The sequence below is a fragment of the Nomascus leucogenys genome, chromosome 11 (genome assembly GCF_006542625.1).
Source record: "Nomascus leucogenys isolate Asia chromosome 11, Asia_NLE_v1, whole genome shotgun sequence".
Taxonomy (NCBI): domain Eukaryota; kingdom Metazoa; phylum Chordata; class Mammalia; order Primates; family Hylobatidae; genus Nomascus; species Nomascus leucogenys.
In genome coordinates, this window is record NC_044391.1 from 43,646,443 (window position 1) to 43,671,362 (window position 24,920).

Sequence of the window (24,920 nt, forward strand, 5' to 3'; positions counted from 1 at the left end):
TCACAAGTTAATTCACTTAGGTTCTATTGGTTCATTATCGTGAAAGATGATCCTGTTTTAGCTTTAGAGAAACCCAGTCCTTTGCTAAGAAATATTCCTTGAAAATAGTGTTTCTCCTAGAAAGGTCAGTCTCATTCTCCAGCATCCAAGTGTAACACAGGGCTATATATGACATAAAACTGCTTTTTGTCCTGGACACAGTTTTATCCTGTCTACTCTGTGTAAGGAGGGGTCAGCATGAGGCGTGCTGTGGACCAGGAGCTCACTGGTCACGTGTGCGGAGCCTGCCCTCTGAGGAAAGGAAGTGCCCGTGTCTGCCTGACAGGCTTGCGTGTGCACTATGTGCCTGCTGTGTGCATGCTGAACTGCACCCATTTCTTCATTCTTTTATAAAATAAAATTCCTCTTTAGGAATTTAAAATATTATTTATGCCATGCTATTCTCTTAAACTTTCTCAAAGAATTAAAGGTATGATGATTGACCCTAATAGAAGTCATATCATTTAGACCTCCTTCGTTTCCAGCCCTATGGTTAGTTGGCAGTCTTGGCATATTTGAGAGCTGGCGTTAAGAGGCTTCTGCTGGATTACTGGAGAGAGCAGGGGAGGGCCACAGACGCTGGTCAGAAGGAAGGTGGGAACAAGCTTTCCACAGCTTGTTCCCATTTGTGACTTTATGGACTTGTTCAGGTTTTTTTTTAATTACCTTGTCACTTTGGTGGCACTATCTGAGGGGGAAATGACAAAATGAACTTAACAAATTCACTGGTTCACTTTATGGAGGTCAACCTCATGTCTGCCCTCAACAACAGGCAACAGCCAGCTGATAAAGAATTTAGTTGTTCTCCCACAGCCCCTTGGACTAGTCAGGGGAAAGGATTACTAGCCCTTTCCAGGGAATTCCACTTGGCGTGACACACCTCATCCCACATCTTCACAGATGCTCCACAAAGCTCATGTGTTGTTCTTAGGGAGACGTGTTGGCCAGGAAGCGAAGTAAATATTGACCAAAGGCTTCATATTCCCGCAATTGTTTCATTAATCCCAAACGCCAGGGATTAACCTGCTTAGAGGCAAGAATTCTAGTGCCTGCAGCCTTTCATTGCTAGTAAGTGCCCTGTGATCTTCAGAATATCACACAGCAACACAAAACACGTGCAAAAAAATAACACTTTATCCATTTCTGGCTCTGTTGGTTTGACTGTAACATCTAAAATAACTGAGCTCTGATTCCAAAACACTTACTGCAGAGACAGACTTGAAAATGTATTGACATAGCCACTTAGAAAAGCACTAGCCGTGAAGTGATGGTCTTCGGTGTGGTTAAAATGGAGATAAAGCAAGATATTCCAAGACTGTATTCTACATTCCAGATGCTTGGGTTTTCGGGGTTGTATAAGAGCCGACTACACTGTTTCCGAGCTGCCTCACCCTACATGTGCAGAGTTGGCTGGGTGAGCAGAGCAATGTACTTCTGAGGCAAAGGTCAGGTGCCAAGCCTCAGCGGGACTCATTAGTCCCTACTGTTCTTTGATCATGGTCTGTGGTCCCTGCCTCACTTAACCTCCTCTCAAGTGCCTGACTCAGTCTCACAGGGAACCAGGGTCAGTTTCTGCAACAGTTCACACAAATCCATCACCATTACTGAAAAGGTCACTCAAAGGTCAGGATCTGTGGAGCAGGGTTACTGGTATTGTCTTTAACCATACTGTGACACTAAAGTTCATCTGTCAGATAAATCCATTCCTCTTGCAGGCAAGTGGGTCTCTTTGGAGTACTTCTATTTTACAGTTGCTCAGTTCTTATGGGTAACCGCTCCTTTGCTCAAGGGCAAGTCAGAAAGGCTTGGAGGGGCCCACTGTATTACAAAGCACCTGGGAATGCCCTGGAAATCATTCAGGAAGCAGTGGTTCAGAAACATTTAGAGAGGATTGCCCTGGGAACCTCTTGCTTGTGAGGAGGGAGGGTACTTTGCCTGAGCCGCTCTGGCTGTGGTGCTCAGGGATGGCACCCTTTGTCCATAGGCTGATAAAGGAGTGGCCCTTCCCTTCACACAAGACCCTGCAAATTCCAGCCTCACATTTAAGCTTGGAGTCCTGAGAGACGAACATATATCCCCAGGAGAGGAACTTTCTCCCTCTGTGCCTTGAAAGCATGCAGGCTGAGACACTGAGAGATGCCTGTAAAGCAGTAAAACATAATCTCCTGAGTGTGGATTCCTCCTGACATCAGCCTTACAGTTTTAGCTCTGGTTCAATAATAACCCTCAATTCTTCATCTTATCATATTCCATTTTTAAAAACAAAAAGCAGATTTTCATATTTGGTTCACAAAAACCTTGCTAACATACTTGTTGTTAATTGGAATACATTTTGTTGGCAGCGTACAGCATGCAGCAAATAAGCTCCTTGAATGAAGCAAATAAGTTCCTTGAATTCGCCATGCATCCAATGCAGAAAAGTACTAAAACTATTTGTTTCCTAGAGCAGGAAAGAAAAGCATACATTTCTGTTACTGTAAAAAAGGGAGAAGTAATGAAATTTACGTACCAGCTTTTCAAAATTGACAAGATTATCCAAAAAAGTTTTATTTCCTTCATGAATAAATGTTACATCTGAAAATTAAAAACAAAAAGATGTATGTATCATTAGGAATGGATCATGAGTCAGGGCTGAAGAGGTCTAGGTACAATGCAACTTATTCATTTTTCCTAAACATTATGGATCATTCCATGTACTCGGAGAGGCAATTTGAAATTGGATTTATGTGTTATTTGATGTAAAAGTGCATAATTTATGTGTGTGTGTATATGTGTGTGTGGAAAAACAGTGTAACCTTACTGAAAGTATATATTTTGCACTCATAATGAAGTGTTTGACTTCAATCTGCTTAATATAAACTAAAGCTAGTCTATAACTTAATTATTCCATTATGTGTTTAAGTCAGAAGACTGAGCAGAAAAGGACTGAATACCCAGAAACAACAGGCTTTTAGTAAGTATGTGTTTGCTTTTTACAAATCCCTGGCAAAGTGTATGGGACCTGCTTTAGTTAAAACAACTAGTTAAGATATAGATTTAGATGTTTAAATTTAAATTTTTGGTTCCCAAAGTTGATGTCTGATTACCAGGAATAAGTGAGGAAAGAGGCAGGCTTGAAAATGTCAAGATGTCTGACCCCATTCGACTAGTAGAAAGTAAGCATCACTGACGAAAATAAAAGGAAAAAAGTACAATGAAAGTGTATTTTCAGAAGAAGGGAAAGTTAAATTTGGTTTGTGGCTCACTGCATTTAAATGACTGAGGATATTCATTAAATATCTCCTGTTGGCTGCAGTAAACAAAAGAGTGCCTCCTCAAGACATATAGATTTGGAAATTAGTTACATTAAATAAAGGTAGCAACTGAAGCTCTGAGAGTGGATGACTTAGCCACAATCGGATCAGAGGGTGGATGACTGAGCATCAGGGACTCCTCACAGACAAATACCACAAGAAGAAATATACTATAATTTAAAGCATGTGCAAATAATCATGTTATATTACAGACATGGAGAACCAACCAAATAAAAACAGCCTTCAAAAATCTTGTAAAAATAACCTGATAGAAAAGAGGGGAAAAGAATGTCTTAAAAACTCCTATAAATAGAAAAAGAATGTATTTGCTTTTACTCAAGACTTTTATTCTGCTGGTCCCTACGGGGTAATTATGAGATAGGTGCTCCTAAAACCTGCCACCAAAACTCTGGGCCACAAAGCTTTTACTGTCACCAGGAGGTGACATTAGTTACACAGTTACAGCACACAGTGATGCAACCCTTTCCTCAAGGCGTTATACACAGCTTCCGATGTGGACTGAAATGTTTTCATAAGCTTCTTTTCCTTTCCTTTTTTTTTGCTTGTAAACTGATGTCCTAGTAGGAAAACGATTCACAACTAATTACACAGTCTCCTGACAAACTCTCTGGTTATTTTATTATCTTTGAAATTTTGCTTTCAGAAAATAATTACAAGCTTTCATTCTGTGACACGGTATTTAGAAAAGAGAAGTCAACACAGGTTTTACCTTTTCTGTGTAGCAAATGCAAACCTGTGCACACTCTGTCTACATTAAACACCACCTGAAGGTCTGGCCTCTACTAACTCTCCAAGAATTCCAGATTCCAAACAGCTTCTCAGAGTGGCTTAGTCCATTTCCCCTGCATTACAGGTTTATCCCTCACCTGCCCCCACCCCTCTTCCTAGGGACGATGAGGAGGGCAGTGGCAATAATGACATCTTACATTTATTAACAGTGTTAGACATGGCTCTAAAGAGCTTCAGCTGCATTAACTCATAAGGTAAATTCTAGGAGGTAAGCCTGTGAAGAAACTAAGGCCCCAAGGACGTCTATGGCTAACCCATGCTCACAGCTATATGTGTCAGAGCCAGGATTCAAACAAAGGGAGGCTGGCTCCCCCTCACCACTGCACCTCTCCAGGCACCTCAAGTGGAAAGGACTTGGCTTTTCTTGCTATCAGGTGCAGCCAACCTGCTCAATTTACAACACATCAGCTGCCCCTGCAATATTGAAAGTGCTTCCCTCCTCACTCCCTTCAGGCAGTCCCTCCTGCCATCTCTCCTCTTCCTAGGTAGTCCCTCTCACTCTTAGCTCTCAGTAGAGTGTGTGGCGGCTCTACTGAGGGGCCAGGGCCTGTCAGGCTGGTACTGTCTAAGCATAAGGCAGGGAAGGTGCCAAGGGTGCTGGCCAGGTGAGAGGGGAGACAGGCTGGAAGGGGCTGCAGCCCGGGAGAAAGGGAAGAGTTCAACTGGCTACAGGTTTCGATGCAGTTGAATGGCAGGTGCATGACACGGAAGGTATGAGAGAGAAACAAATGAGAGGTTGGGCTGAAAAAAACTAGGATGTCAGAATTTAAGTCATGGGACAAGAAGCAGTTTTGGGGTATGAGAAATGAGCAACTGCCAGGCCTCTTTCACCTGGAGACACCTGAACACACCCCAAACATCTCCTGAAATAGAACTGCTCAATGAAACGACTTTGAAGAGATGGCAAGTGGAAGAGGAGGAAGAAACATCCAAGAGTCTCAACATTCCTTCCCTTCAGAGACCCGCACAAATCTGCAACAATAAACTCCACTCTAAGACACATACATGAAACCCACCACGGGAACCCCAGTTTATCCTGAAACAACTAGATGATTCACTCCATCTCCAAAAATAGCACATGATCTACGACTCCTTAGATCCTTAGCTCAGCTGGGTCTTCTCCCCAGCACTTAGTGTTTCCCATTCGTCCCTTTCTGACCAAGATTCCACACCATAGTAAGGGGAAAGTACATCAAAAGGCAAGAAATTCAAATAAGAAAGAGGAAGATTGAGGGCTGGAAGGATCCTCAGGTAATCCACTTAATTGATAATCTGCAGGCTTATTGGGAACTGACTTTCAAAAAATGCAATATGGGGGGCCTAATCCTTCCTAAACAGCAAGGAGTTCAATTTGGTCCCATTTTTCTAATTAAAAGCTACTCAAAGTAGGAGGCACAAGAGAGGGGGAGACAGCTTTCATTAAAAACTAAGTTGGTTGTTCTAAAATAGTTCATTGAAACTTTAAATTATGTGATTAAAAAAGCCTAACAATTAATGTTGTATATTTTTGCCAAAATGTCTCATCTCAGGCATAATATACATGTTTTATATTTTCATCACCTTTTCCTTGGAAATTATATCAGACAAAAACAGTAACTTTAAGTACAATGAAGTACGAATACTATATATTTTTATAATGACAAAAAATTAAGACAAAGGAAAACTAAGTGCTTATTTAAATTCAAGGAAGCTTCTAATAAGAAAATAACAAATGTTTATTTCTTTTGAAATGAGTAAATGTGTTTTCAGTAGAAAAAGGGAAATTTGTCTTGCTGCCAACAGAGGTCTCGACAAACTCAGCAGAGCAGAAAATTGCATCCGAGCTAAAATGTAAGTGTGAGACACTTGACTGCATTAAATATTTTGGGGGGAAACCACTAATATATGGCAGAAGGCTCTGTTCATATCTAATTAAGTTAAAGAAATATTGTCAACTAATTTCTCATTACCTTAAAAGTATGTGTTGTTTCAAAATTTTTTCTTCCTACAATCAATTCCTTTCCTACATCTGTCCTACTTTCTATTGTCTTTATTTGTGTCTAAATGATCCCAAGTGTTACTTCCCACCTGCCACCTCCCACCCTCTAATTGAAGGTATTTTATTCCACAAACAAAAAGCACAGACCTGAATACACTTCTCTTAAAAGCAAATAAATATGAAGAGTCAAATAAACTTTTAAATTATTATTTGGGCACCACAGTGTCTCTTTATTTCAGGCATTTGTATTTAACAGAATATTTTCGGCTTGGATGAAGCATCTGTGCATATCTATCTCCATTGTCCTAATATTATATTCTTGTTTCACAGAGATTCTTGCTTCATATTTGATGAAGGAAGACTCAGTGAGTAGCTGCACGATGTACAGCAACTCACAATAATTTTCCAAGCTCTGGTTGTTCTTGAGAGAAGCTAAAGAGGAAATGCCAGCTTTATTGGGTAGGCGAGGGGCATGGGGGGTGGTGGCAATGGGAGGAAGTGGGGAATGAGGATGGCCAGGCCAACCAGCAATCAAGTTCCCACACAGCTCATTTCCAGAATCACATGGATGGGTCCAGCCATTGGGGCCTGGCTCAGCAGAAGTTACAAGCCTCTGAAGAGAAGAGGCTGGATGAAAGAGTATTCCTACAAAACCCCTTGAAGGAATCAAAATATGGCCAAGGATAATGCCCAAACCCCCTTTCCCTGGAAGCATACACGTAAAGATTTACACTGAATGTCAGGGGTATACACCAGATTAAAGAGTTTCCTTTTATTAATCCCCTCGGTTTGAAAGAGAGATCCCTGAGATCTCATCAATAAATTTAACTAAACATGTTTCATGATGAATTATTTGGTGCTTAGTGGGGAGTGGTCAGTGGAGTAACTTGCAGCTATCTAATACTTTCCCAACTCAATTCCACTCCTGAAGAAAGGAAGTACACTTCTCCATCAACACTTTTCAAAAGCTCTATTGCTTGTATTGACCAAAGGTACTTCTCATACAACAGCAAATTGTGGGCTGCATCTCTTAAGTTTAGGTTGCAAAAATAGAACATGATTGATCACCATTTGGGTTCTTTATGCCAGCCTTATTCTTGGTTGAATTCGGTGGATTGTTGGCTCAAAGAAAATAATACAGGGCTTAGAAGTAGAGTAAAAGAAAAACACAAATGTTTCCAGTGCCAAGTTTTGTGAGTCAAGTGAAAATGCTTTGGTGTCTGCTCAAACGTACTCTAGGTATCTCAAAAATAATCAGCTATTTGAAAAACAATCACAAGGAAACACAATTAGGTCTGAATGTCAAAATAACTGCAAAGAGACAAAATGAGAGTCTCTTTTTTGCCCTCAATAGTTAGAGTAATAAATTTCTGAAAGATGAAATTACATGGCATAAAAGATAGAAAATCATTACCTTTAAGCAATAAGGGCATGAAAGGGATTTTTGGTGGCTTCATCTTTTTGAATGCATCTCTGTAGGCTTTGTGATTTAGGGAAGGATCCTGCCGAACCAAGCAGATTACAAAGAGAAAGAAAAATCAATGTGCTATAGAAACAATTCTAAATCCACTTTTGCTACACAATTTGGACACGACTTAGATATAGAGAGATTCCTCCTAAGAACAAAGTAGATAAAGGTTTCCTAGGAGAATAAACTCACTAAATTAGGGCAGGAAATCTAGGCGATGAATGAAACTCAAGTTACTGGTTTACAATAAAGGGAAATGACCGCAAATGAGAGACATCTTTTGATTGCCCTACTATTTTCCTCAAAGAAGTCCTTTAAGTACAGTTTCCTCTGCATAATTTATATCATGAGTTAACCCAAAGTCTCTTGTTAGATACACCAACAAGAAAATCCGTCCTCGTAACGCACAATGCAGAGAAAACAAGAGGATACTGTTTTATTGTATTCTAAAAAGAAACTATAATTTAAAAAAATCTCAATCTAAGAAATTGTAAAAAGGAGAAAAGGGAAAAAGAATAATGCATGAGACACTAATTGCATGCTAAATTTACACTGATTAATTTTGCAGGCTTTGAAATGGAGTATACTTAAAAGCCTGCCTTCTGAAAAAAATCACACTAAAAAGATTATTTTCACTACCTTTTTAGAAGGAGAGGAAGAAGCATTAACTGTCAACTTGCTTCCCTCCATAAGAAGCAAAGCTACAGTTTCATATACAAGTAAACTAGTCTAGGCTACCTGACATGGTAGAGTACAAATACCAACCACTGTAATGTAGAAAGAAACTAGACCCTAGCAATTATTTTGAAGAGTAAGTCCCCTTTGGCTCAACTACTTACTGTTAAACTTTCAAGTTCAGAGAAAAGTTTCTTAAACTTCCCAGGGATTTTCTAAAAAACAAACACAAAAAACAGAAGGTCACAGAAGTTGGTTATTTTCAGAGGCATCAAAGGGAGTTTTCATTACGTTGTTTATCTGTGTCACACTTCTGAACATAAATACCTCTATCATCTATTCTACCCTGATTGCTTCTCATTATACAATTTTCATCATCCCTTTAATGTGATCTTCCTTAGGAATGCTGCTTAAAACAGCTTAAAATAACAGCCACATGATTCAGGAATCTAGTTGGTTAGACATTCCACATACTGGTGGTCATTTAATAAAAACTTAGATTTCAGTTCCATACCCTACCTTTGACAAATGCTCTCATCTTCTTAATAGTCCTCCTGAGTGGGAAATAATTATGTTGGCTGACATTTTTAGCATAGATGATGTAATTTTATTTCACAGCATCGGGCTAAATAGTGAAGGGCCAGGAAGACCTTAAGTGATGAAGCCTGCACTTTAATGAGTGGAATCACTGAATTGAAGAGCTCAACCATAACAGGTGCCATGCAAAGTGACAGGGGATGGAAACATAGGCCATTCTCCCAAATAAAAATTCAGCCCTAAGGAAGAAGGGCCTGGAATGTTCCAGCCTGCTTTTAACATGGCTAAGTAAAAAATTGGGTGCCTTTCAATATTGACTTAGTAATCTTTTGTGGTAAACAGCACATATTTAAAGGCAGCCTGAGTTTGAACTCTGACTCTGCCCTTTCTAGCTATGTGGTTTGGTGTGAGTCAGCAAGCTCTCGGATCTGTTTCTTCAGCTGAGGATGTAGAGACCACTCATGAAAAGTACATGGTCCTTGGCTGGTACTTAACAAATGCTAGCTATTAACACTAACAACAAGATATAAGAAGATATTTCTGGGATTTTCTATTTCTAAAAGGAATCAAAACAATGAGGCAACTCCTACAATAATTAGACTTTTACATTATTTAGAGATAGATTTTTTTCAATGTGATAATTTTGAATCTGGACTCAGTTTATCACAGCAAACAGGTAGTTTAAACTGTTTGGAAACTATACACACACACACACACACACACACACACGCATGCACACACACACCCCAACGAACAGAGGACAAATTAAATGAGAAGATACAAAATGGAGATATTTGCAACTGATTCCAATCTTTCTCCTAAGCTGCCTACCTTAGTCTGGGGGACATCCCTCACAAATGTCCCAGTGGCACCTCAAATCCAACATGTCCAAAGTCGAACTAAGTGATCTACTCCAGAGATCAGCCATGGAATAAATCTAGCCATGAGCTACTTTTAGAAGGTCAAGTTTTATTGGATTGCTGCCACGCCCCTTCATTCAGGCACATACTACAGCTGCTCTTTCGCTCCAATGGCAGAGTTGAGCAGCTGCAACAGAGACCATGTGGCCTGCACAACCTAAACATTTTTCCTCACTGGCCCTTTACCAAAGCAGTTTGCTGACCTCTGATCTATTTCTTTTCCTGTATTATCTATTTGGGAAGTGTGATCACTTTCCATTCATCCAGTCACCAGACCTGGAGATCCTGTGGTCACCTCTGCCTGAGATGCCCATCCCCACACTCCAGTAACTCCCAACTGGACTTCAAAGCCCCTGCAGCTTGAGGCTTCTCATTCGAGTTTTCTCAGCTACCCAGAGGCAGAATGAGTCCCTCCACTTGCTCTACCCTGGTCCAAGACTTCTGTCATCACAGGCATGCTCAGTTCTCATGTAGCCATCTCCCGTCTGCCATGGCACTGATGCAGTGCTCTGCACGTAGCAGGCAGTGAATGCGCAGATTAAACATAAGCTAGTTGAATCTAATTGAGTTATTTCTCCTCTCAATTTTTCCAAATCAGTTTCATTCAAGGTTTAATTCAAATTTGCTCCCCACTGACCCTTGCCAGCCATTTGTTTTCCTCCTACTCTAATGAATCGTGGCATCTGTCACCCATGTCTTTCATCTTGCTTTGTGTGTGAAGGTCTTGTTTGCTTAAGCAGAGCAGGCGGGGCTTTCATTTCTTTTCTTTTGGGCCCCTTTAAGAAGGACTGACACTGACCCTTGGGTCAGCACAGCGCATTCCTTCAGGGTATGACCCCTGACTGAAAGAAAGCGAATCCACAGGTTGCCCAGAGACCTATTCCGAGAAAAAGATAGTTGGCCTATCAGCTTTTCTCTTGTAGGAGTTTGAGTTGGGAACCATGAAGAGAATGGCACAGTCAGTGATAGGAACTAAATCTGAGAGGACTGTGAGGGAGGCTGAGGAGACCACAGTGAGCCACATGCAGGCTAGAGGCAGAGGCATGATGCTTGAAGAGCAATGATGAGGGGAGAAATGGTACATAGGGAGGTAGCCAGTCAGGAAGGAAAGGAGAGCGAAGGAAACAAAAGCCCAAGGAAGGACAGTGAGGGGACCATGAGTGAGGCAGAGTCCTACGCCTGTGTCTGGCTAAGTTTAGGGGTATCCCCAGTTTCAGGTCTTCCCACATGAATGTCACAGTCCACACGTCAGACCTTGTGCGAACTTGAGCGGGCCTCTGCATCTCAGAACCCAAACAGCCTTCAGCGTGCAGAGCCAGGATGCGGGAGGTCTGAAACTTTAGAACATTTTATGGATCCTCTTTAAGAAAAAGAATATAAAATTACTTTGCTTTCGCAAATTTTACAAAAATATACATCATCCATGTGAACACATTGCCAGGGGCCCTGCAAGTGAGAGGCCTTGAAGCTTAAACTCATTAGCATCACAGCAAACGCACTTCTGAGCACACCTCATCACGCAGGGAGACTGCGGGGACCAGCCTGGAACGAGAACTGCACTATCAGGCAGGACAGAGGGGAAGACTAATTCTAGCTGGGGAGCACGTTACCATTTTTATCTAGTTCAGGCACATTATACAACCGTTTAAAGACAATCTGATCAAAAAGATCCCTACCACCTTGACATATGACTTTCAAACATTTTTAGTTTAGTAGTACTTATCTCATTTAATCCATGTAAGCTACTTTATTTCCATTTTATGTGCCCCTCACCATGGGACTCCAAGGCTCACCTCCCAGGTCTGTGACAGTCGACTGACAGAAGCAGTGTTGAGACCCATCACAATGGCAAAGAAAGAATTCAGGTTTCTCTGGGCTTTGCAGCTATAAAATAAAAAAGAGTACAGGACACTTTGAGGAAATATTCTTTCCCCAGATAATCACAAAAGATAAAGCTGAAAAGACTCTCCTAGGCCACAGGGCTCAGAAATTCTGCTCTACAGCCTACATACCCCTTACTGCCCTTCAGCTGTCTCTAATGCCAAAGAAATGATTCCAAACGCCTCAGCTCACCCTTACCTAAAGGAAAAGATCTGTGCTCTTGACACCCTCCTCACATTTCACAAGATTCCTCTTTTTTTACCTAAGTTGTGTGCATTTACAATTTCAACTGAGCACTCTTTTAAATTCATGTTTCTTTATATATGCCCCACTCTTCTTTTAACAGTTCACTAGTCCTGACTCCTTCATCAAAACACGTTTTTTCATTTTTTGACAGACAAGCCCTTCTCACCTCACAGGTCTAAGCTCCCCCTCCCATTACGTTTAGGCACATTTTCTTTGCTACCAACAAAATAGCTACTATAATACGTATATATTTTAAATATGGCATATATTAATGGGAATACTGTTCCACATTTCTCAGTTAAACAAGGAAATGGAATGCAAAATAAGATCATGTTGAGCTCCATTCACTTCATGAGGCTATCCACTCTGCATAACATCAATCATGCCCAGAGACTTAACTGGTCAACATTCCACTAATTTCCAAAGCCAGCTAAGAGGGCTTGGAATGGCAGGGGGAGCTCCGGATTTCAGGGCAGCCAGAATAGCCTGTGAATTCCAGGCACTCCTTTATCCGGACAGCATTAGAAAACAACCTCTCTGAGATGGGGCTTTAAAATAATAAAAAAAAAGTTACCCTCCTTTGTTCGTTTACTATGAAAAAATATGAAGTACTTAGCAGCAAGCAGAGTGTGTATCGGGGCCTTGTGATGTTTGTTTAGCTTCCCTCAGATGCCATCCCTTCCTACCTCTCCACCAACGTCTCACGTGGAATCTGGGAATAGTGTAGATCTTGCCTGCTTCTTCAGTTAAATACCATGTTACATTATATACTATGGATTATTTACTATCATTAACAGCTATGTAATATTTTATCAAAAGAGCATATTATATAATTTATTCCTCTATTGTGGACAATGATTTTCAATTTTCCCTGTTACACAGAATGCTGGAATAAATTTCTAGTATATACAACTTTTTACTGTATTTGTGATTTTTTTCCCATTACATTGGACTTCCAGTCATTCCATGATTGGTCAAAAGCTGTGAAGACGTTAAAGGTTCTCAATACACATTACAAACCACTGTCCCCTAAAGCTATACTGATTCCCACTTGCATACATAGTGTATGAGATCACCTAGTTCAGAATCAGGAGAATAAGCTGAGCTGTGGAGTAAGTAGGGAGACCCACAGCAGCTGTGCTCTGGCAGGCCCTGCCTACACTGGCCTGCCCAGGGCCGGACTCACAGGTTAGGTACTGCCTGAGTCCAGCTGCACATGGCTCCAAGCAAGGAAGGCTCAGGCCTGGGGGCATTCTAGAAAGTTCCATCCCCAGGAACAGTGGAACCTAGAAAGGCTGTGTTGCCTCCACACCTCATGCTGAACGTATCTGGGGTGGACACACATCTCGCAGGCACCTTGCTGCTGAGCCTCCACTGGGCACGGTCTGTCCCTCTCATGGTCCTCCTGTCCAGTTTTTGGCTCTGCCATCAGTTCCTTGGTAATTGTGAGGCCCTGTACCTTCATCCAAGTGACCCCTTATGTGGTTTTTTGCCAACTTTCTCCTGGGTAGACCCCGCTTGGTATATTCCATGAATAAACTAAAATAAGATATCTCCCAGTCTGTGACTGGGAAACATACCTGTATTTGAGAATCACTGTTTTCACATGGTGACTCCCCTTCCTCCTGCTATTCACTTCCCACATTTTACTTTTTCTGACTCTTCACAACCCTGAACGTTCCCATCAGCTAGAACAGACTTGAGTTAGTGTCATCTGCTGAGCTGATGTTTTGAAATACCAGCCTCCTCTGCAGAGGCTCTTGTGGTCAGTAAAAACTGCTCCATCCTCCTGCTGGAAGCTCCAGTTGGAAGTCTCTCTTACCCCTGGGTCCCTTCACCTTAGGATATGATGGAGGCCCCACTGCTTATGCAATCTCTGCTAGATAGTAGTTTCCTTAAGGCTAGAGTATATGTCTAATCATTTTTATATTCTGCCCATCACCCAGGTTCCTAGTACACAACAAGCCTTTTAAACAGCATTTGCTGAAGTAGAAAACAAGAACTTCTGGGGAAATGGTTTTATCATTATTAATTATAAAGATGTGTATTATTCTACTTTTTATTCAGCTTAATTTATCTATGTGAAATCTTAGAATTCCCATCTTTTTATCTTTTAGCTCCTCATGAACAATTTTCCTGGTCCATATAGCTTTCTTTTTTAGTAATATTTTAAGGAAAAAACCCATAAGAACACACATATAACTAACATCTAAATCTGTTAAGAAAAAAAATTAATACAGACACACTTTCTGGAGAAGACAAATTGATACAGTGCAAATATTAGATATTATTCCAGGCTGGAATCCTCTGTTAATGAGGGTCATTCATTCCATGATAAGAACAGACTGTCTGACACTGAACATTCCAGTTCAGCAAACACTCCTTTTGTCTTTGTGTGAGGAAATAAAATCCACTCAATCCACAGAGGTGGGGGATGGGGATGGTGAGAAGGAGGGGAAACATGAATATGCAAATAGGATGCCTCAGGCAGGAAAAACCCTTCATGATTGTGGAAATTACTATTTTCCCTTGGTTATTCCTACTAGCATGATTACAGGGAATTTAACTTTATGTTTCTGTTGGCATTCTATTCCATGGGTTAGGGATAGAGACCACTACCATAAAGCATTCAAGACAGCATGGGGCCATATGGAGAAGATGTGAATATATTTCATTTCCCTGAGGATAGATACAATCTTATAGTGGGAACTGAGCTGGGTGGTGTCATCTTACTCCTTGGAACATTAATTTCCCACTTATCCACATAATTAGCATTTATAAGAAAGCTTTTTACCCAAAAGAGCCTCACCTTTAGGAATTTTACAAGCCATTTTGGAACACAATGGCCAAATTTTTTTAAAAAAGCATTCACCATAAAAGCAATCAATAAGATTTAGGCATATCTTGTTATCTATCTTTACATGCCCAGTCACACCAAATACCAGGTCAGGAACCTCTATGGTCTCTTCTTGCCTAAGAAAAGTTATCCTACTCTTGGGGTCTCTTTGCTACAGTTCAATGTGCTAGTTTCAGACCAACCTTCCTGAACGATAACTCTGATCATGTCTCCTGCCCAAAAACTTTCAAAAAATCCCTTCTCCCTTCTCAATTCAGTTCAAACCCTTCAATCTGATAGAATTTGGTCCCATCTGTCTTTGCAGATCATCCTCCCACAACTTCCTTACAAATCCCCCTCCACTCTAAATCAGAAGAGGTTACTGTCTCTAACCACAGGCTCTGCTTCATTGTCTCCACTGAGTTGGCCTCCCACAGAGAGTGTGCTCTTTTGAATTCCTACCTGTCACATCCCACCCAGAATTCAAACAGATTCAAAGGCAACTTCCTTCACCAATGTTTTCCTGATCCTGCTTCCCACACCATTGGGGTATGAGCTCTCGCTCCTCTAAAGCCTCAACAGACTTAGATCTTCTTCTAGGGCATTCTCCCATTCTATTTTGCACAGGAGCCAGCTGAGGTATAGAATTACCCACTGAAACACTGCAAGCCTCACAAAGGCGGGAACTGTGTGTAGACTCAGTCTGATTTCCCCACACTACCTTGTACACATCTGTACATATAAGTGATCAATATATAGTTTCTGAATACGCTGCACTGACATGTACTTGAAAACTGTTTGATATAAAAACTACTTTGGAAGACAAAGGAGAAATAAAACTGGAAGCCCAGGAAGTAAAAGTTGTTGGGGAAGATTTTGATTCTCCCTGCTTCTGCTGGGGAGCTGTCCAAAGAACAGACCCTTGATATGAATCTGGTATTTTAAGAGATGCTCCTAGTAAGTTACTAAAATTTCATTCAACATTAACTTAGTCATTGCTATTTACCAAGTTCTGTACCACGCACCCAGGTATAATGATTGATAAGAAATAGCCCCTGTTCTTTGAAAGCGAACACAGCCTAGTGAAGAAATCCTATATAAACAGATAAATTTAATAAATATAATAAGTTTTCAGAAGGTAAAAAGTATATCTGTGCAGAGGGGAAGTAGAGGCGGTAGCAGAAGTAGTACCCCTGCATTTGAAAATCAGGGGTAACTTCAGGAAGAAGTAATATTTGACTGAGGTCTTGAAGAATGGCAGCAATTTGCTGGGTGCAAGTGGCCATTCTTGGCAAAGCCAACAAATTGTCAGGGTTGGAAGATGGTGCTCATGGGAGAGACAGACATTCAGAGTGGCTAGAGCATGGGGTGCACCCAGGGATGAGGCTCAGGGGGTGGGGACAGCCAGCGCAGGGCCTTCTAATGAACGAGTTAGCAAAAGTTCATACTGTGGGCCTCAAGGAGCAATGAACAGGTCCTACAACGCACCCGACGTGTAATGATTCCCACTTCTGCACATCATCATTCCCTTTTTTCTTGCCTCCTGTAGCTCACCCAGGCACACTGTAGTTCAGCTGCACGATGAAGGATGTGTGTACTGCCTGCTTATTAGTGCTGAGGCAGAGAGCATAGTGCTTCTGTCTGATATTTTGACATTTACTTTAAGGTATAAATACTTGAAATGCAAAGACATAAATATTCAAAAATGGACCTTTTCAGCCATTTGGTCATTTAACTCCATATTATACGTTTATATCCCAACCCTTATCACCATAAGAAAAAAAGAAAGAAAAACAATGTACTCTCTCAAGGAGACTAGAGGAATGGCACTTCTCAAACTAGAAACTTACTGAGCCGCAATTTTGATGAATTTTTTCACCAGCTGCACTCGCTTGCCCAGCTGGCTACAGAGCAGAATCTCCGTGGCCACCCAAAGCTGGACCTCATTGCATCTCTGGAGCAGAAGGCTGAGGTTTGCAGTGTGTTCCCCACTTCCCTGTCTGCTGAATGTGAAGTAGATCAGCTCTTGCTGAAAGAAAATGTATTCATGCCAGGGTTTATTTATAGCAAAGTATAGTTGATACAAAACTCGGTCAAATTTTAAGAGCTACTTCAGGTAGTCCCTCCCATATTATTAATACGCTAACAGAGAATATGGTGAATAGTAATACATTAAATTCAAAATGAGTTAGTTTTAGAGGTGCCTCATTCAATAATGTTCACCTAGAATCCTTATATAAGTGATTTTTCAGAATGAAGGAAGACATCTTTATATACAAATCTAAGATATCCTGAAGTTTAAATCATAGGATAAAAGGAATCCCCAAATTTCCCAAACTTGTCATGTTGAAAAATTCAAGTGAAAATGAACGCTAGTACTACTAGTATTTGTTAAGGTGCACATCAGACCCTCACAGGTCTGTTCTCTAAGACAGTGGTCCTCAAATTTTAGTGTGAATCAGGATCACCTGGAGGACTGCTGAAGCACAGATTGCCGGATCCCACCCCTAGAACTTCTGATCCTGTAGGGGTGTGGAGGCACCAGAAATCTGCATTTCTAACAAGTGCCCAAGTCCCGCTGATGATGCTGGTCTGAGTATCTGCTCTTTAAAAACCACTGATATAAAACATTGTCAAACCATAAATGGAAAGAGAATGAGATTAAGGCAAGGTCTAATAATTTACGAAAGCAAAAAAGACCAGTAACTATTTATATAGATGGATCATGTGCAAAGCAATAGAAGAGATTTGTTTTTAAATGTGTTTGTGTGCATGTGTGTGTGTGTGTGTGTGTATGTGTGGGTGTGTGTGTGTTTTACAGAGGTAATCTACATTCTTCCACTGCATAAGCAGGGATATATCCCAGTCTACTAACACTTCCAAAGACACAAGTCATTTAGCCTGAAGGAATTCACTACTTGCTTACATTCTGATCATAATATTGAAATCTGTTTAATGAGAAAATATGAGGACATTTGGGTCTCTAAATTGGGCATGAGGTTCCTTCTTCAGAAGGAAAGGCCACTTCAGAATGAAAAATTTCACTACATGGCGAAGCAAATGCAACATATGGTTGCAGAGGGCTCTAACATTTTTCATCTCTTGATTCCTGTGAGTGTTTCCTCTGGACAAATATACTCATGAATCGTCAGTAGCATTTTGCTCCCAATCTATTGTTTTAAAAATGTTATAATCTGTCCTCAAGTGAAAAATTGATGGACATAAAAACTTGAAATATATCCAAAATTTTCAATAAATTACTTGAAGTCTTACAATGCAGTCTAAATTTGTAGAATGTTCTTAAAAGATAGATATGTGTGTACATACATAAATATGAATATGATTCTTGTACAACTATCATAAACTTCATGGAAAAAATAAACCTATCAATATCAAAGATAAAATGGTTCATCAACCCCATTAGAGCCTCATCTCCAAATACATACATACATACATACATATATATATATATATATATATATGCATGAAATATAGCATATTTATACATTACACAAGCATATGCTCACACTAGGGGCAAATAAAAGTATGCTCACATATTCTGATTTTTTTAGAATTGAGTCAGTCTTTCAATATATTTCAAGTCCCCAAATATCTTTTGGACCACGTTATTTTAGCATAATTTCATCACCGCATGCATTGATATTCTTCATAAAGAATTCACAGTTAAAACAGCATTTGTATTTTATCTTTTCACTCCTCGCTTACCTCGTGAATTGAATTGAATAAACTCCAATCAAAATTCATTAATTCCAGAGCAAGATCCCAAGTGTTCATTCCCAAAATCCTCATCGACCTTTGCTGTGATTCCTCATTTTCTGCAAATGGGTTCTAAACCGACAGAAGCAAAAAGATCCTCAGTAATTCCCAAATGTTTTGCACTGCATTGGCTGGCTGTAGAAAGGCACTAGAAACTCAGATTAGCAAAGTAATCTTTTCTGAGTGCACTTAATATTTTCCCTCGTCTGTTCACCTTCAGTGAGTTACAGCCAATTTAGGAAACAGTCTTGGGAACAGTAGAATGTGATCAATGATACTTCAGTGAGTTCGCCTGCTCCTCCCCCATCTCTATCCCCTGCCCCCACGCGCACACACGCATGCACAAATCTGATTATAAAACACTGCCCTGGCAGACGGCATAATGAAAGCGAAAGCCCCGAAATCACTTTGGCTTCTGGTAAGAATTAATGTGCCGGCAGGGTTAGTATAAAAACAAACAAAAGAAATGTCATGGTGCACTTCAATAAAGACAGACATGGCGTTTACAGGAAATATGTTTAGCAAGTCTCATCCCAGACACACATTTACACATTTTATTAAAATGCCCATAGAAAGGAAAAAAATTTTAACATGAAATAAAAAATAGAAATTATTTCATTTATATCCCATGGTAGATTATTTTAAGTATCAACTGCTTTCCCTATGTAAATAGGGCCTAACCACTATGAGGCTGGTAACAGTATTTCCTTAAGATATGGCATAAAAGTATTAGATGCCATCACAAGTTTCAATCTATTTCACCACTAAAGTTATTAAAAAGATTATTTGGCATCTTTCCAAAATAGTTGATGTTTTCTAATGAAAATACAAATTCTCCCATTTGAAGCATTAGATTTGAATAATAACTTTAAAACAAACAGAAGGAACCTTGCAAAAATAAATGACATAGTAGGATAAAGGGAATATTCCAGGTGCCAAATATTAATCCATATTTCTAAACTGAAAAATAAATTATTTGCATTTTAGAAGTTTTACATTGATGAAAAGGTTTCCTATTTTTTTAAAAAACCTAATGACTGAAGATCTTCACAGAGCTTTCCCACAGACTCAGTCCTCTCAGCAGCAGGTCAAGGTTCACTTTGTCTCTGTACCCCCAGTATAGGGCACAGTGTGGTGCTCGGAAAGCAATGACCAAATGAACCAGCTAACAAATTTAGAGGTGTTGAGGTGGAGGAAAAGCTGAGGTTTCTCAGGGATTGGTCTGACCAGACAGACCCTACTGCTGACTTTCAAAGAAAAGACCCAGAGTGAGGAAGTAACACACATACCTGCTTAATAATTTGGAGGTGTCAGGATATTTCTACTTGGCTTTTTGTCCCCATTTTCTCCCTAATTGGATCTCTTACCCAACTGGAGTTATTAACTCTAGTTATTCAAGGTTGAATAACTCTATTTATTCAAGGTTATCCATTGCCCTTGCCAAGGAACATTAAATTGTTCTATCTCATTCCTTCAGTGCTCTAATTCCTGTTTTCTAAGAAGATTAATCTATGTGAAAGCGATAGTAGGTACTGGTGTTTTCATGTGTTATTCTTCCCTTACGATGTTAGATTTTAACTGACATCTTTTGGTGATGAAATATCTAAATCTATGATTCCAGTAGGACAGTTTTAGGTGGTGTCAAGAGTTGGCAGGGGAAGCTTCTGAGGGTAGGATGGAGTCTGGCTTCTGTTGGAACATATTTCACAGCACCTATTTATTCCATCAAGGCATTGCCCAGGCCTGCCTTCTTTTCTGAAGGTGGCCCTGGACAGTGGTAGATTAAGCCATGGGGATGCACAGGAGGGAGCTACCTGAGAAGGCCACGTATGGGTGGCAGAGGAGGCAGGGAAGATATTCAGAGTGGGGGTTTCCTCTACCGCAAAAAGCCCCACAATAGCTACATGTCAGATCGTCCTCCTTCATGGGGAGCGGTAAAATCAATCTCATTATTTACTCAAAAATGCTGTGCAGCACCCAGTTGGTTATGTTTCACTGACAGAATTACACAGGCCTGTGGCCTGCTGAAGGACAGCACAGGAAAAGTCCAAGTAAGGCATGCACAAATGAAAGGAATGTGCAGGGGCTTCAGAGTCAAACACATAATTGCACTTAAAAATCGAAGCACTCTCCCTTACTTGGCTGTATGAAGCTACAGTGGTTACTCAGCCTCTCTTGTGGGGTTACTGGAAGTATTAAATGAGATACTGTATGCAAATTACTCAGCACATACAGATCTGGTAATAAGTGATTAACATTATTATGATAGCTTAATATCCTGCAGACGTTACATAAAATGTCTTTCCAGTAGACATATATCTGGACATAAGACTATTATCAATAGTTTGGGTTAACCTACATGGTATGCAGGTTTCTCAATTATACACACAACAGGAGCCAGCGAGAAAGACCCGCCCCAGCGACGGCTCCATGAAGAGATGGGGACTCTGAGTTCCAGACACAATCGCAATCTGCTAGAGCCCACTTTTTCTAGATGACAGATCTGAAGCCTAGTCCTGCTATTCAGAAGCCAATCCCAGGACTGAGGTCTTTAGGAACCACAGCAGCAATGAAATCACCCACTTAGGCATAGGTGTTCATAAATTTTGGACTGAAAGTAACCTAAAGTGTGGGTTCTATATTTCTCCAGACTCTTCATCTTCAGTGGCAGCTGATGCCCCATCACCACGACCCTGTTCTACACAGAGAAGGCAGGTCATCCATGCTTTTCTTCAAGGGAATGGAACAAAGTGTACCAAACGTACTGAAACAAAGATCTCTTTCTCCTTAAATCCACCTAGGATGCATTTCTCAGCCTCATCTCCACATACTCACCAAAAAAGAAGAAATGAAATTAAAATTCAATGGGAGGAGTCACCTGTCTCAAATCCCTTATTTCAGGGGCTTAGAAAGGGTTTCACTTAAGCAGGGTTTAGAATTCCTCAAGTTGGATTGGATTGAATTGAATTGCTCAACCCCTTTGTGATTTGTAAAAGTACTGTTACTTGGGAATTATATCATCAGATAAGGGAAGAAATAATTTAATTTTTTTTAACATTCATTATAAACACATAAAACCTATGCTTTGAGTCTGACATTTATGTGGTATGTGTTTGTTTTTTTTTTTTTGACAAGCTCCTACCCTATTACCCAGGCTGGAGTGCAATGATGAGATCACAACTCACTGCAGCCTCGACCTCCTGGGCTCAAGAGATCCTCCCACCTCAGCACACACCTAGGGACAACAGGTGTGTACTACTATGCCCAGTTAATTTTTAAATTTTTTTGTAGAGACAGGGTCGCGAACTTCTAAGCTGGTCTCAAACTTCTGAGCTCAAGCCATCTTCCTGCCTTGGCCTCCCAAAGTGCTCAGATTACAGGTATGAGCCACCTCACCTGGCCTGTTTGTTTCAAATACAAGGCTGAAGGTCCTTACCAAAGTGTCTGCCAGGTCTTTCCGGTAGACATATATCCGACCAGATGCCTCGAGGGATTTGGAGATGACTAAGTCATTCGGCTGAAATTCATGCTTTTCTTTATTTGAAAAAAAAAAAAAAAAAAAAAAAAAAAAAGGAATAATCAGAAATATAAGAGTAGCAGCAGTAGGCCTACACAGTACACTTAAAAAGTGAAACTTGCCAAAGAAAAATACTTAAAAGTAAATAGAACTTAAAGTGGATTAATTAAGTTCTGCACACTCTATACAATGACATCAGTGGCATCACAAACAGTTCTCACTGCTCAGTGGCCAGAAAATGGAGTCCTCTTGCAGTTGTTTCCTATAACATTTAGTCATTGTTTGGAGCACAGACCAGTTTAAGAGAAAAAGTAAAATTTACTCATCTAAGATAACAATACCATGTTAACACTGGTTACATTTAGGTCTATTTTTGTTCTGATTTTTATATAACCGTGTGTATATATACACACACAAATAATTGCATTGATTTGCAATGATTTATGCATATGCATTTATAATTATTGCGGATACACATATACATTTGCAATTATTCCATAGTTTTATATTCTGATATTCTTATAAGCACTTTATCCACTTACCAAAATTATTTACATATGTCATGCTTAATTGGTTATATAATAGTTCATTATACCATCATTTAATCTTTCCTCTACCGTTGAACATTTAATGAGTAATTTTTTTGGTCATATAAATTAGATGGCATGATGCATGCTAAGTACTGGCACGGGGCCTGGCACATAACTGGGGTTTGGTAAATGGGATCTATTATTATAGCAGCCATAATATATATTGCTGAAGTCAATATCCTTATGTTTAAATCTTTGTCTGCTTATAAATGATTTTCTTAAGACAGACTCCCAGTATTAGAATTACCAGGTCAAAGGGAATGAATATTTTTTAAGTTTTTGATACAAACTACCAAATTGTTTTGATTTTTATTTTTTAAAAAAGACAATATATTTTCCTAAAAAATAGGTATAAAACTTGCACACTGACCAACGCTGATCATTACTTTATTTGTTGTTTGTTTTTGAGACAGAGTTACACTCTGTCACCCAGTCTGGAGTGCACTAGTGCGATCTCGGCTCACCGCAACCTCTGCCTCCTGGGTTCAAGTGATTCTCCCACCTCAGCCTCCCGAGTAGCTGAGATTACAGGTGCCTGCTACCACGCCTGGCTAATTTTGTATTTGTAGTACAGACGGAGTTTCACCATGTTGTCTAGGCTGATCTTAGACTCCCAACGTCAAGTGATCCGCCTGCCTTGGCCTCCCAGAGTGCTGGGATTACAGGCGGGAGCCACTGCACCCAGTCTGATCATTACTTTTGGTAAGTTTACTATTTTGCTAATACAAAAAGTAGATTCTCTGTTTACTTTGTGTTTCTTCACTAGTAGGTTGAATATTTTTCATATATTCCTCCTCTATCTTATTTCTCTTGTTGCAAATTGTTCCTGTCCTTTGACCATTTTCTACCACAATTGGAGCCCTCTTATACTAGCTTTCTTCCTAGAAAATGCCCTCCTCCTAACTACAAAATGCATATGGGAGTAGACTAAAGTCATATTAAAGTTTATTTCACTGTGACACAATCAACTTCTCCTAAGGTAGCTGTTCAGTTATGCAGCATGATTGGGAAATGCAATATTCCATATGCCTTTTCTAGATAATTGGCCCAAATGCAAAGTGTTGTTTTGAACATTTCTGTTTAATACAGAGTACACAAATAATAATCTAATGTATTCTCTATGGCCCAGCATTATAAAGATCCACAGTACTATAATGTTGGGCTGGTGACATGTATAGCGGATGGTCTCACACAGCTGGGTTCTGAAGGTCCATCTCCTGGGTTCCATCTGCTCCTTCTTTGTTCAGCTATAATTTCTTGCAGCCCTTTCTGTGCCTATGTATATCTTAAATCTGAATTTATGAGAGCCATTCACACTTTATAGAATAAAATGTCATGACTTTCTGATAGCATTTTTCCATTTGCTGAGAAACATTTTTCCCCTTATTTTCAGGTTTGTCACTATACTATGAAAGATTAAAACTGATAGAATTTTAACCTCTGAATAACTGGGTAGTTTATTGTTACTACATACATATAACTACCCTGGGTAAAAAACAGCTAAAGACCTACTAAAGCTATGAGAATGATACTATTGTTCCTTTTAGAAAAATCCATAAAACCTCTAACATCTCTGATATCTTAAAACTTTTTTGACAAAAACAAAGAAAAAACTCACCATTTCTTTTTGAAGTAGGACTAAAATATAATTTGTTAAAAATTATGTAACTAGAACAAGGAATGCATTAAGCTCTTGAGTTTGTTTTCTTCGTTAAAACATTACTGTGCCGGGCGTGGTGGCTCACGCTTGTAATCCCAGCACTTTGGAAGGCCGAGGCGGGCGGATCAGGTGGTCAGGAGATCGAGACCACGGTGAAACCCCGTCTCTACTAAAAATACAAAAAAAATTAGCCGGGCGTGGTGGCGGGCGCCTGTAGTCCCAGCTACTCGGAGAGGCTGAGGCAGGAGAATGGTGTGAACCCGGGAGGCGGAGCTTGCAGTGAGCCGAGATCGCGCCACTGCACTCCAGCCTGGGCGACAGAGCAAGACTCCGTCTCAAAAAAAAAAAAAACAAAAAAAAAATTATTGTTTGGGGGATAAAAAGATGCAGGCAGAAAGGTTCTCTACAGAAAAAAGCAGAGGATGGAAAATAATGGCACATTGCCAAATCTGTGAGATAATTCAAGAGATACGCTGATATTTCTAGTGATGATTAGCAATGGGTCTACATACATTACAATGCTATTGCCCATCCTGATGAATCTAATTTAATAGAGTGTGAAAATGGTATTTCACAGCCACCAAATAGATATTGGGTAGTGAAAGAGCCGCTCATTAATTGCCAGCTTCTCACGAGGCCCTGGGTTGACTCTCAGTCAGCTCCCAAAGGAGACGGGTCTCAGTTTTGCTGCAG

General features: G+C 40.1%; 1 protein-coding gene across 2 annotated transcripts in view; it reads right to left on the bottom strand.

Annotated features, from left to right (window-relative positions):
- RAPGEF5 (Rap guanine nucleotide exchange factor 5) overlaps positions 1–24,920 on the bottom strand; it is a 241,341-nt gene that overhangs the window by 9,065 nt on the left and 207,356 nt on the right. Inside the window, exons 18-24 of one of the 2 annotated variants that reach the window (XM_003252640.4) lie at positions 21,897–21,994; positions 18,410–18,532; positions 16,534–16,712; positions 11,514–11,604; positions 8,428–8,478; positions 7,535–7,622; positions 2,549–2,613 (exon numbers count right to left, since the gene is read on the bottom strand). In XM_003252640.4, the coding sequence (XP_003252688.2) occupies positions 2,549–2,613; positions 7,535–7,622; positions 8,428–8,478; positions 11,514–11,604; positions 16,534–16,712; positions 18,410–18,532; positions 21,897–21,994 (695 nt within the window). Of the gene's footprint in view, positions 1–2,548; positions 2,614–6,198; positions 6,553–7,534; positions 7,623–8,427; positions 8,479–11,513; positions 11,605–16,533; positions 16,713–18,409; positions 18,533–21,896; positions 21,995–24,920 lie in introns of those variants that run through there. The other variant, XM_030822213.1, reaches the window with a different exon arrangement.